Source organism: Xiphophorus hellerii, chromosome 8 (genome assembly GCF_003331165.1).
Source record: "Xiphophorus hellerii strain 12219 chromosome 8, Xiphophorus_hellerii-4.1, whole genome shotgun sequence".
NCBI classification, from domain to species: Eukaryota; Metazoa; Chordata; class Actinopteri; order Cyprinodontiformes; family Poeciliidae; genus Xiphophorus; species Xiphophorus hellerii.
Genome location: NC_045679.1, coordinates 17270730 through 17283237, shown reverse-complemented (window position 1 = coordinate 17283237; position 12508 = coordinate 17270730). Strand labels below are relative to the sequence as shown.

Below are 12508 nucleotides of genomic sequence, written 5' to 3'. Positions count from 1 at the left end.
TAAGGAGCACAGTAAGCGGAGACGGAGACAATGGGCATATGGTAACTTTGGAGGAGTTCAGCTGACAGAACAACTAAAGGTCAGGCGTTCCACAAATTGGGCCTCAATAGAACAATGGTGAGAAGAAACTCAATGTTGGAGGAAAGTTGTTGGCAGTCTGGTCTAAAATTGACCACAAGCCAGACATGTGGAAGAAGGTGTTCTAATCAGATGTGAATGTTCAATAGAAAACTGTTACATGTGGGGAAAATTAACGCTGCACAATCACCCTGAACACACCTTTGATAGAGGTGTGTTCAGGGTGATTCCAATCCTGGAAAGAACAGTGTGAAGGGCTTCAGACTAGAATTAAGATTTGCTTTTCAGCACAAAAACAACTCTAAACAAAAAGCTAGAGATGTAGTAGAACCTTTAGATCACACTGCATCAGTGTGTACTAATGACCCAGTCGCGCCAAAGTTGTAAAATAAAAAAAACTATATTATGATCCCTACTTTGTGAAGGGGAATCATTTTAAAGTCATTTAAATTGCAATAAACACCACTGACGTCAAATCTGTCTGGTTTGGTTACCAGTAGGCCTGTCACGATAGCAAATTTTGCTGAGCGATTAATTGTCTCAAAAAATTATTCCGATAAACGATAATATTGTCTGAAGACCTTTTTACACTGATTTAATGGAAATGACGTAATAATGCATGTGATTTCCTGCCAAAGATAAATACACTTTATTTTCAAAAGAATATTTAACACTGGAGCTGATAAACAAAATAAACAAAACAACCAAAAACAAAATGGCTTCTCAGTCTCCATTAACAAAAAATGTACTTGATAAAAACTAAACAACATAAAGCCAAAGTGGAAATAAATACTGCATTCAACCAAAAGAGTGCAGATTATGAAGTCTGTATATTATGTTGCCCTTCAGTAATAATTAGATTTAAATAGAGAAGATGGGCACATCGACTACCTGATGCAATAATTCACACTACATGATTTTTTGCTCCTATTTTTCCCTTTATGACAATCTTAGACCTTTGGTCTTTCTAAGATTGTGTGGTGTGTTACGGTAGATCGTCGTTGCCGCTCCGATCTAAATCAGGGTTTTTCCCCGACTGGGAACTTAAGCAGCCTGTTAAATGTGACAGGTAGCCAATCAGAAAGCGCGGATTCTCCTCTGTGTTTTCTGAGGGGAAATTACGTCGGGGAATCCCAAACAGCTGACACGGCGCAACCCGAAGTCCAGCCGACGTGGAAACAACATTAATGTTTATTCAACATGCAACGAATATAGCAATGACAAGAGGAGGAGTTGGAGCGAAATTGCTACCGCAGTTGATAAACCCGGTAACTTTTCAGCTGTTCTTCGTTAATGTGACGTAAATAGGTTGTAATGATTTTCATTCAGTCAGGACTTTACGCTGACACTAGTTACATGCACTGCAGTTAGATTGTAGTAAAGCATTGATTAATGCCTGGTTTTAAAATTAGTTAACTGGACTTGTAGCCATTATTTTGTGCCCATTGTTGGACACCACACGGCAGGATCGAACCCGATCGAACCGTTATACCTAGGATTTCTGTCGGCTAATGTGTGATCTGTCAGGTTTTGAAAATGGGCCGACAATCGGCCGATCGTGTCGTGTGCGCTGGGCATTTAACTAAGGAAATGAGAAAGGAGGGTCAGTGGAGAGCACCGGAGTTGAGCCTTTTTTCATTCGGTGTCATCAACAGAAAGAGAAAAAGGCCGGAAGAGACGATAATGCCGATAATTGAAATGACGTCGATAGTTTTAATTTATCTTACGATTAATCGATTTATCGTTTATCGCGACAGGCCTAGTTACCAGCACCAGGTCACTGACAGCTGTTTTTGTCCTGTGGGTTGTAGGTTGAGGCATCTGTTGGTCTGGTCCAGTGCATTCCACGAACGTTGCATCAGATTTTGATCTAGAAAATTTGGAGACTTAGTTAGCGTCTTTGGGTCTTTGCTCTACGGGCTGTTTCTCAGCAGTTTATACAGAGCAGCAGAGTACATTGTCCTCTTAGAAGCGGCCACTGCTTTCGAGGAGCGTTATTGCAAAGTAAAGGGTGTGCTTTGTCTTCAGGAGAGAATTAACACAATCAAAGGTGACATTCATCAATCCAAAATACTCAGACCAGAGGTTCCCTTGTTGAAGGTTGTTTGTTTTAAACTGGAGTCCACGTTTTATTTACCCTACCTGCCAGTGGTTTTAATTTTCTGGTTATTGATACTCTCAATACAGCTGCTTAAGACTTTAACTAGAGGGCTAAAGCACAATCCCCTCACAGCTCCCTGTGGAACTGAAACTCATTGGCATCAATTAGGAATAGTCTTGTTCAGTGATCAGAGAATAACGATTGGTCTGAAAGCTGTAAGAAAGAAAGGTAAGAATAGCATTCACTGATTGACTTGTGAAACCCTTTTATCCCATGTGCTGCAATTACCAAGGAAATCCCATCGATACACACATTATGGGTCTTAATTTTCTCATTGAAATTCAGTCCAGTCAGGATGGAAAATAAAATTACAGTGAAAACAAAAGAATTAGCTTCTTCCCCAATTGATTTTACAGTGAAATGTCGAAAGAAGCTTTTAAAACATACCAATCAGTCATATCCTTTATGGCTATTTTAGTTGGGTTTTTTTTTCAGAATATGTTTTTTTTTTGCATATGTAAAATTAAATGAATCTATTATTTGTTGTATTCCAGGAAGCAGTTTTGTGGTGAGCATGGGCAGCTTCCTGGATGTCTCCAACTGGCTAAATCCAGCTAAGCTAACGCTTTACTATCAGACCAATTCATCAACACAGTGGGTCCATGACTACTGTGGCCAAAGGACGACTGAGCCCTGTGAACAGATTTGTGACCAGGAGACAGGTTGGTTCACACAACACAACACATTCTCATTCAATATAAACACAGGCCCTTTTTCCTCCACAGAGTAGTGAGTGATTCTTGTAGCATGTTGCTTACGATCCGGTATGAGTTTCTAACTGTATAAAAACTTTAACAGTCTCTGTTTTGAGCAAAATTAATTACATCTATACCATTTTATTATTGGTATTTTCATTTTGATGCATGTCAAAAAATGCTAAAGCATTCAACCACTAATCTCAGTAGTCATCTGCAAGTGACATACTTATCTTTGCACAATTTAATTCAGCTGATTTATAAAGCACTATTTCACAACAAATGTAATTTTGATGCACTTTACAAAAAGCCATTTCAATTTAATCCCACATAAATTACTTCCTAGTTCTTAATCAGTGCATCAAGTTCAGTTCATTCAATACACATTAGTTTCAAAATTGTTCTATCTAAGGAAACCCAGCTGATTGTATAGAGTCATTGACTGTAGCATTCACTCCTGGGAATGAGAATGAGCATGTTGAAGAAAAACCCCTTTTTAACAGGAAGAGACCTCTGGTAGAACCTGATATGACCATGGAATAACCACATTTGTTTTGCTAGCAAACAGAACAAACACAAAATTGAAACAAAAGAACTGATGGAGAAATATTTTATATGTTAATAGCAGGAGAAGGGAAATGTTTTGTTGTTGACAGCATTTTTCTCAGCTGATGTCCCCCTCCAAGAAGGTGTGACAGGCAAACAGCACGCAGACTAGGCATAGCTTCTATATATACTATATTGAATTCAATGAGAAGGTGTGTCCAAACTTTTGGTCTGTATTGAGTACAGACCAAATGTTTGGACACACAGTTGTGTCCAAACTTTTGGTCTGTACTGTATATGTAAAAAAACCAAAAAACAGGAGAAGCCGTAAGTTAACATGTTAAATAACAATAAATAATACAAATTGAAGAGTAGTAAAAGAAGAAAGTAGCAGAGTGAAAAAGGCGGTCATTTTGTCCTTTAGCAGCCTAGGACTATTGCAGAATCTACTACCTTATATATGTAAAACATTTTGAATGATGTCCCATTGGTAGCATTTCATAATTGATTTGCTATAAATCTAAAATAATACAAGCAGCAGTGTATATTTTAAGAAAGTTTTTTTTGTTTGTTTGTTTCTTTTTTTTTTTGGCGTTATTTTAGGTAAATGTAACAGTCCTCTTAAGGTCCTCTGTCTATCCTTGGAACGACAGCGAAACTCCAGCACACACAATGCGTAAGCAGAACTCGCAATGTATTTCACCGCGTCTCGGTAAACAACCACCAGCTCCAGTATGTACACATTCAGCACAGAACGCTTTGCACCTAGTGACATTAAAACCATCCCAGCAAAAGCTGAGCAGGCAGCTTGATGATATTTATCTTACCTTGAGTGGTCTGTTTCCCCAGTGTTTTTTTTCCCCCGACTGGATAAAATCTAAGCTCATTAGAATGGATTACATCTGTAATGTATGTGAAATTTATGTAACCCAAGTCAAGGACATGCTGAGGGCTGATGCATAATGTATTAGAGGCCCAGACTCCCAGCCCAGTCGGTACACACAACAATGCCAAAGATGGAATTGGCACATATGTGTTTGGAGATTCCGGATGTGTAGAGACAAGAGTGCATCCAACTGAAGTTCATTAGTCCCTGCACGTCGCTGCAATGTGAAATCATTAAAGGTTGTAACTCAATTTTTGAGTCATTTATCCAGCCCTCACTGCATTCAAAATGTTTACTTTGTAAGAGCTGCTGCCTTCCTGTCACTGTCTTTTTATTTCTCCTTTCATCTGTCCTTATCCGAAGCTAGATTGTGTAATCAGTAATTGCTCTTAAGTATTTTTGTTGTCCTTGGTGAATAATGGTTCACCAAGGTGCCAAAGGTGCTCTTAAAAAGATTTCTATTACAGGACATGTCCTTTTAAATGCTTGATGGGACACTCACACACACGATGAAAATGTTCTAAATATTTAATATACCTTTTAACTGTGTGATTTCTTACAAAGTAAAATGTCAAATGATTGTTTTTGCTGCATCAAACACAACAAAATGAAGCAAAAACATACTTAGTGTTCATGTGGGTTGGACTGGAAGGAGGAAATTTAAATCACTGGCCCCGTTCATTTTTTGCTGAATGGTCTAAATACTTATGATCTGATCCAGGTACATACTACACCTGGTAACTATAACATCAGGAAATTAAAACTGTTGGTTAAAGGACCATACAATTAAGCTCAGTAATTTGTCTTGCAAAATCACTCCTGAAACTTTTTTAAAATCTTTTGTCAAATTATAACAACAAACAACAGTGTATTTTCCTGGGTAAGGAATTAAGACAAAAAGGTTAAAGTTTAGACCATGTGAAAGACAAGTCAGAAGTGGTTTACAAATGCTTTTTTGGAGATAAAAGTCCCTCTTTACTTTATCTCCTTTCACCTCATAGTTCCAAAATAAACAATCAACCATGGACCCTCCAGCCCCTTTATGACTTATTTTGTCTTTTTACATTATAAAAGGCGATTGAAACCACAGTCCTTTGAGATTTCAGCACATAGTGCTGTGATTATAGAAGCAAAGAGTTGTAGTGTACAGCTTGCAGCCTTCACCTGCAGAGGATTTTCCCATAGCTGAGTTGTCCAAATACATTCAGTGCTTCAAACACAGGCAAAGTTGTTGTGGGCCATCCTCAGTATGTTATTTTCTGCATCAGATTGCACTGATTAGCATATTTCTCAGATTAGATTGACACTAAAGGATGACACATGTCTCTGTTCAGTGTGAATCTACATACTGAACAGCTGCTGCTTCCTGTATTTGTAGTTAGTATTGGTCTTCTCATTTTTTCTGCAACCCAGAATTACTTCCTGCGGTTCAGAGAAATTTACAGGTATATTACTACCTCCAGATATGGATCAGGGGTGTAATAATGGAGGGTGAATTTCACCACCCCTTTTGGTGCCTATGAATGTTTTGAAGTGAACTGTATGTATAGTCAGTTATTTAATTCAATACAATATAATGGAATCGCAGCTCCTTTAATAGTCATCATTCGTGTATTCCCTAGTTTGTTCTGTCTCAAATGTTCAGAATTTTACATGATGAAAATGCGTACAAGCAAATCCTGCTGATTGAAATGGGATTCACATTTGTTAAATAATGGAGCCGCAAAGCCCAATTATTTAGGTATTTCACATGGTTGTATTAGAAGAATGCTTCAAATAATTAATTTGTATGTATTTTAACAGAAAGTTCTCTGCACTCTGTACAAACTGTTCTGAAGTTAAATAGGTTGGTCTTTAGACCTGTCAAGTTGGCCAGTTTTCAAAGAGGAGCCAGCCTGCAGACATACATTCTTTGACATCTATAATCACAAACAAGGATGTGTTTCCATAGGTTCTCTACCAGCATCTCCATCATTTGGCCCCACCCCTATTATGCCTCATTGTCAAGCCTGCTGACAGGCACTGTTGACTACCTGTTGCTGTATCACCGTGACCTGATAATCAGTCCTCTTTTCCTCCACATTCACTCCATAATTCACCTGCCAACATGGAGGTCAGCATACAGAGATGATGCAATTGTTTCTGCTTTCTGCTCAAATCCTGGCTGTGCATAATTGGGTGACTAATAATGCAATAATTCTTGTTAGTATTGTGCAGAAAAGTGTCACTGGAAGTAGTTGAAGCAATTTACTTTTAGATATAGATATATGTTGCAATTTTTGCAGTCAAAGCAAAAATAATCGTAAATTTAAGGTTCAAGATTTTTCTTTATTAATGTAGTGATGATAATGGAACATCCTGATACAAAATGTTTTATTGAAAATCCAAAGTCTAGAAATAAAAGGACTATGGCACAACTACAAATGTACCAAGGCATGGTCATTAGGAGAAAGAGCATTGATTACAGAAGCAGCTCCAGGCACCTTTGGAGGAGCTGCTGACATCCACAGCTTAAGTGGGTAAATCTGGCACCAGACAACTATTTAACATTCACTCTTTATGGCCATTGTTGAAAAGACACTAATAGGAGGGTTTTGTGCAGTGTACTACAAGCCATGGGAATACTCTAGATCAGGGGTGTCAATCTCCAGTCCTCAAGGGCCGGTGTCCTGTAACTTTTAGATGTGCCTCTGCTGCACCACACCTGAATAGAATAATTAGGTCATTAGCAAGATTCTGGAGGACTGATCTACACAAGGAGGAGGTAATTAAGCCATTTCATTCTGGTGTTTTGTACCTGTGGCACATCTAAAAACTGCAGGACACCGGCCCTTGAGGACTGGAGTTTGACACCTGTGCTCTAGATCAAAGCATATTAATGTGCTGTATTGACCAGTCTTGAATCCAGTTGAGAATTTGTGGCAAGAAATTCTCAATTTCTTTGTGGCACATTCTTTCCACAAATAAATTCTCAATTTCTGAGGTTGTAATTCACAGACAATCAGACAAAAGTTCTGTCAAAACACAATTGAGATTGAGCAATTTGCAAAGAAGGATTTCCAAAAAATTCTAATTTCATATATGTAAAGCTTATATGGATGACCCCCTCAAACTTGCACTTGTAATTGCAACATAAAGTGGTTTTACAAAGTAAAAACCCAGGAGGGATGGATAGAACTGCACATCTTAATTCTTAGACTTTTGTTTGTACAAAAACATGTGCATAGATGTGAAAAGGTTTAAAGGGTATTTAAACTTTTGAAAAGGATTTCACATATAAAACTGAACTGATCTTGTCAACTGCTTTAGCTGGCCACCTAAACACACTGCATATATGTGTACCAACACGTATATGCTGTCCACTTATTCCTGGGAGAAAACACTTATTAAATCCACCCAAGTTCTTTAAGAAGAGTGACTTCTATTCCTGGAAATATTATTACAAGCACAAATAGGCATCCATCCAACAATAAATCTTTTCTCTGCCAACACTATGAACCTTGAAATGTGAAAATCATCCACGCAGCCAGAAAGAGATACAGAAATTATTACGGTGACGAACATGATTTCCAGCATGATGTGAAACGGAGTTGCTTTGTGCTCTCGATTGATTGCCTCTCTTTAACTGGTTTGGCCTCTTAATTTAGAACAGAGGGAACGGTTGATGTGAGAGACTAGAGAAAGGAGCTAAAACAGGGAGCCTGAACTTATTGGCAATGTTCTATTAGTCCGCATAAAGCATCTTACTGTTCCCATCTGCACTATCCAGGTATGTGTATTCCTACAATCTTAGATGGTCTGGATAAGGACAATTGCACAGTGTTGCTCATCTACTGTAATGGTGATTTGGAATCACACTTGAGTATCTCTAATGTAGAACTAGAAGACGTTGTGGCCATATCTTTTAAATTCCTAAATTAACTCATGTTATGGACGCTTCATAAACAGGCACCTTACCTATTCACAAATCAAAATGGCATGAAAATAGCTAATTGGAAGCATTTAAGAATATTTATTTTACAAAAGCCTGAAACAAAAATTTAATACTACTAATAAATGCTTTGAATTAAGATTTTCTGATTCTTAAAGAGCAGGTTGTTTTTTTTAATTGTTTTTTTTATACCTATCAGTCTAGCTGATTTACTAAGTATAGATTTTGTGCCCATAAACATAACTATGTTTTTATACACATAGTAATGAACCATTGATTCAAATGTTCTGTAATGTTGTCCAAAAAAGCAGTTGACATGCGTTTAAGCAGCTTACTTATCTTCTATTTTTACAATTGATTAACCTTTTCAAAATGTGTTTTTATTACAAAACTCTGCACAAAGGATATGTTTTAAGCCCCTGTCACACTCACTGGGCTTATTTGAGTCTAGTAAACAATAAAATGAGCTTTGCATCTCAACTACAAAATCAATCTTTATGTACCTGAGCAGCACTTTTTCATGCAAAAGACTGACAGGTCAAACACATGCCCCTGACTTTGGTTAAAGGTTAACTCAGCAGGCTGTGTAATCAGCCAGGCATAAATCTTCCTGCTAATTGCTTGATTCCAACCTAAATGTGTTTGCAGTGAAGAAAGAGCCACACTTCACTGATTACTTGCAAGGTCTGTTTCAGATTAGAGTAGGAAAGTGCTTCCAGGCTAGGTCACCTCATCTGAAACAAGGTGGGAAAGGTGTATAGAACATATCCCTTGGCAGCTTTACAGCTTACACATTTATTTGTGTAAAAACAAGCACTTCTAATAATGTACTCAGCTCAACTACTATCTGCAGTTGTGACAAAAAGAAAGAACACCCCCTTAAAATCTAAATGTTTTATATATTTTGCATGTATTTAAGGGTTTTGGAATAATGTTTTCACAAACTTTTATATTTAATAAATAATAAGATAGTGAAATCAGTGGTTGATGGTTCTATTACACTTGAGGTGAGAGTTAAACAATTTCACAAGCTGGTAATAGAGTGTGCAGCTTTTACACTAAAAGTTTGCGTAGAGACACATTTTGAAAAGTGCATTGCACAAGGCAGATCATTTGAAAGTCAAAACTCAAGAATTCATAGATGATGTGTGTTTTTTCTACAAGGACTACAACTTTTAGAAAATATGTTGTATGTGTCTTAAAAGAAACGAATGGAAAATTTTATATTCTTAATACTGTGTGAGCATGTCCATTTTTCACATTACAGACCAAGTTTTGTTGTGTTCAACAAAGTTAGTTGATAGCTGTGATTAGAAAAGTTCTTATTTTTTATCCCCTTTAAATGTATAAATGTCAGTAAATACTCATTTTAATATATTAGCTTATATAGTGAAATTAGTGTAACTACCCTGCTGGTAATCTTACATCCACACTTTTTTTATGTCTATGTGGATCATGAGTCTGTTGAAATAAATCAATCAATTGATAAAGAGACACTTATTTTGTAGTAGTTTTAGTCATAGTCGTATTGTGAGATCATTCTATCCTTATGAATGATGGCAATAGTTACATAATTTCTTTTACAGGACATTCTTTAATCTTAAAAGTATGTTCATGAAGTATTATTTGTTTTTTTGTTTTTGTTTTTATAACTCTTCACCAAATCTCTGTTATATTTTGAGAGGAAGATATCTTTAGAGGTCTTGTTCCTCATTTAGAAAGACTGCATTAAGCAGCCAAGAATGAATAAATATAACTATTGCTACTTTCATTCTAAACCTATGAATTCGGTCTGTAGATTAATAAACTGATTTTTCGCTGCTGTGAACAAATAGTCAGCATAAGGCTGTTTCATATAGGGTCTTAAGATTTCACGATAGCATTCATCAAGTTACAGCATGAGGCACATGCAATCTTTATATATTTGTCTGTGAGCAGGAGACAGTTGCTGGAGAGATTCATCTTGCTTTTACATTGTCTGTCCATCTGCCTGAAATTTACTCTTGGCATCAAAGATGAGCTGAGCAACATCCCTATATAAATCTGAGCATACTATTATTGCTTCGACATTGTTGCTTTGGAATCTGTTTAATTGGCCATCTCTGTAGCTGCATAACAAGCCTGCATGACAGTTCTACAATTGTTGTTGTTAATATTCATAGTAAATAACATTCACTCCCTTTAGCGCATCTCTGAGGAAAAATAAAAACATGTTTAGATGCTGCTCAGGTAAGGCTTATGACTTTGAAGCAATACAAGGCATTCCTGTAGCCATCCTTCTCATAAAGCTTCAGGTTTCAATCTTTTTTAAATACATGCAGGTGCATATATTTCAAATAAATTTAAACTTTTCAAATAAATTAGAATTTCTTTGAAAAGTTTCTGTAATACAGTTCCAGAAACTCTTCTGTTATAATAGTGATATATATTTAAGTACTGGTTTCTGTTCATTTTGATGATTATGACTAAGAGCTAATAAGAAATAATAATACATAAAACTAAAAAGAATACTATAAAAACAGTAAGCTGAACAAAATTAATCGTTTCTCATAATTGTTCAAACTAATTGAGAAAACACTGAAATATTGGTTTACTGAAAAGTAGGTTGTCTACTCTATGTACTCTAGACTTAGTTGGCGTACATTTTGCAAAAATTGGTACACCTGTTCAGACGGAGATGCCTGTCCTGTTTTTCTGCTGTGGGGTTGTGAAAACAGTTTTTCTCATCAGTGGCATTCAGCTTATCCACTTTCTTCTGTACAGTGTACGTATATGTTCATTAAAAAAAAAAAAAAATCCATAACTTGTCTATGATATTGAGATTGGGTGAGTTTGCTGGTAAACCAAAGGAAAGTGATACTGGTCATCAAACCATGTATTACCATGTTTGGTGCTGTGGGCAGGTATCCTCCATGAAGCCTGTCAGCAGGAGAAACTCTAAGGGACTCTGTGTGTGGAAGTAAGGCAAACATTAAGAAATGTTGGCAAAATCTTAAATGTAACCAGCCGGTTGTTTGGTTAAACAACCAACCAGCTGTGGAAACATATAAACACAATAGCTTGTTTCAACACAACACAAAAGAGTATCCACTGCATATAGGTAAATATTTCAACTGACCCCAGCTAATAAGATTAGTTCCAAAGCAAATGAACTTCATTTTTACCTCAGTGAAGAAAATGAGCTGTACAATTATATAAACCACCCACTAGTTAGTTAATACATCTTTAATGAATAAGGGAGCCTAGGACAAATTAAATGGCAATAAATTCCCTCAGTAAGGAAAAAACAAAATAAAAGTTTGTCTCTGTGTATTATCCTCTTCTTTGTACCACAGGAGAATGTAGCTGTCATGAGGGTTATTCCCCTGACCCTGTCCATAAACACCTCTGCGTTCGCAGTGACTGGAGTCGCAATGAAGGGTAAGACATGTTTGCTCCTTTCTCTTACAGCAGAAGCCTTCTTCCGCTTGAACACCCATAGAAATTCTGTCAAAATCCATAACCTCTGCTCTATTGGCATATTTTATTACATTTATCTAATATGTCAAGGCTACTTTTCTTGACATATTTATGTAATTTTCAAATGTAAAGCAAGTTTTAAATCTGTGTACCATTATGTTACCCTACTGCAATATTAGAATAATTTAAAACCCCTCCCTGTATATAATTTAAAACCCCTGTATACCCCTCTCCAAGTCGGTATACACTTGGAGAGGGCCTTCATGAATCTAAGAATGTGTAGTTAATGGATTAAAACATGCTAAGGCATATGTAAAGTGTTAACATCATTTTCAAGAATGAAACAAGTGTACAAAGAAAGTAGGAAGGACGTTGTATCGCGTAATTAAATATATCAGCCTGGGAGTACTTGAAGAATGAGATGGAAAGAAAGTCCTTAAAAAGCGACCAGATGGAAAGAAAGACAAGCAACCACTCTGACCTTGCTCGACAGTTAGCTACTTTTTCCCAGTCAGCGATCACATTTTATTCCAGCTTTGCTTGTCATCAGCTGGCTTCAGTCCAATCACTGATCAATTTTACATTCACTGTTTTCTAAAAGAAATGCCGGAGGTTAAACCTAAACAGGACACCTCTGTCAAGATATTAAGTATCATCTTGTCTTCATTACGTGCCTAATTTGGGTAATTTTGATCACAGATGAAAATCATTACAGAATTGTTATTATGCCATCTCAAAAGTTTGTGAATATA

The 12508-nt window shown here is 36.7% G+C and overlaps 1 protein-coding gene across 1 annotated transcript in view; it reads left to right on the top strand.

Moving 5' to 3' along the window:
• The window catches only part of astn2 (astrotactin 2), a 262503-nt gene that overhangs the window by 107589 nt on the left and 142406 nt on the right, over nt 1–12508 (top strand). The window contains exons 7-8 of the mRNA XM_032569481.1: nt 2734–2901; nt 11633–11717. Coding sequence (XP_032425372.1) covers nt 2734–2901; nt 11633–11717 — 253 coding nt within the window. The remainder of the gene's footprint in view (nt 1–2733; nt 2902–11632; nt 11718–12508) is intronic.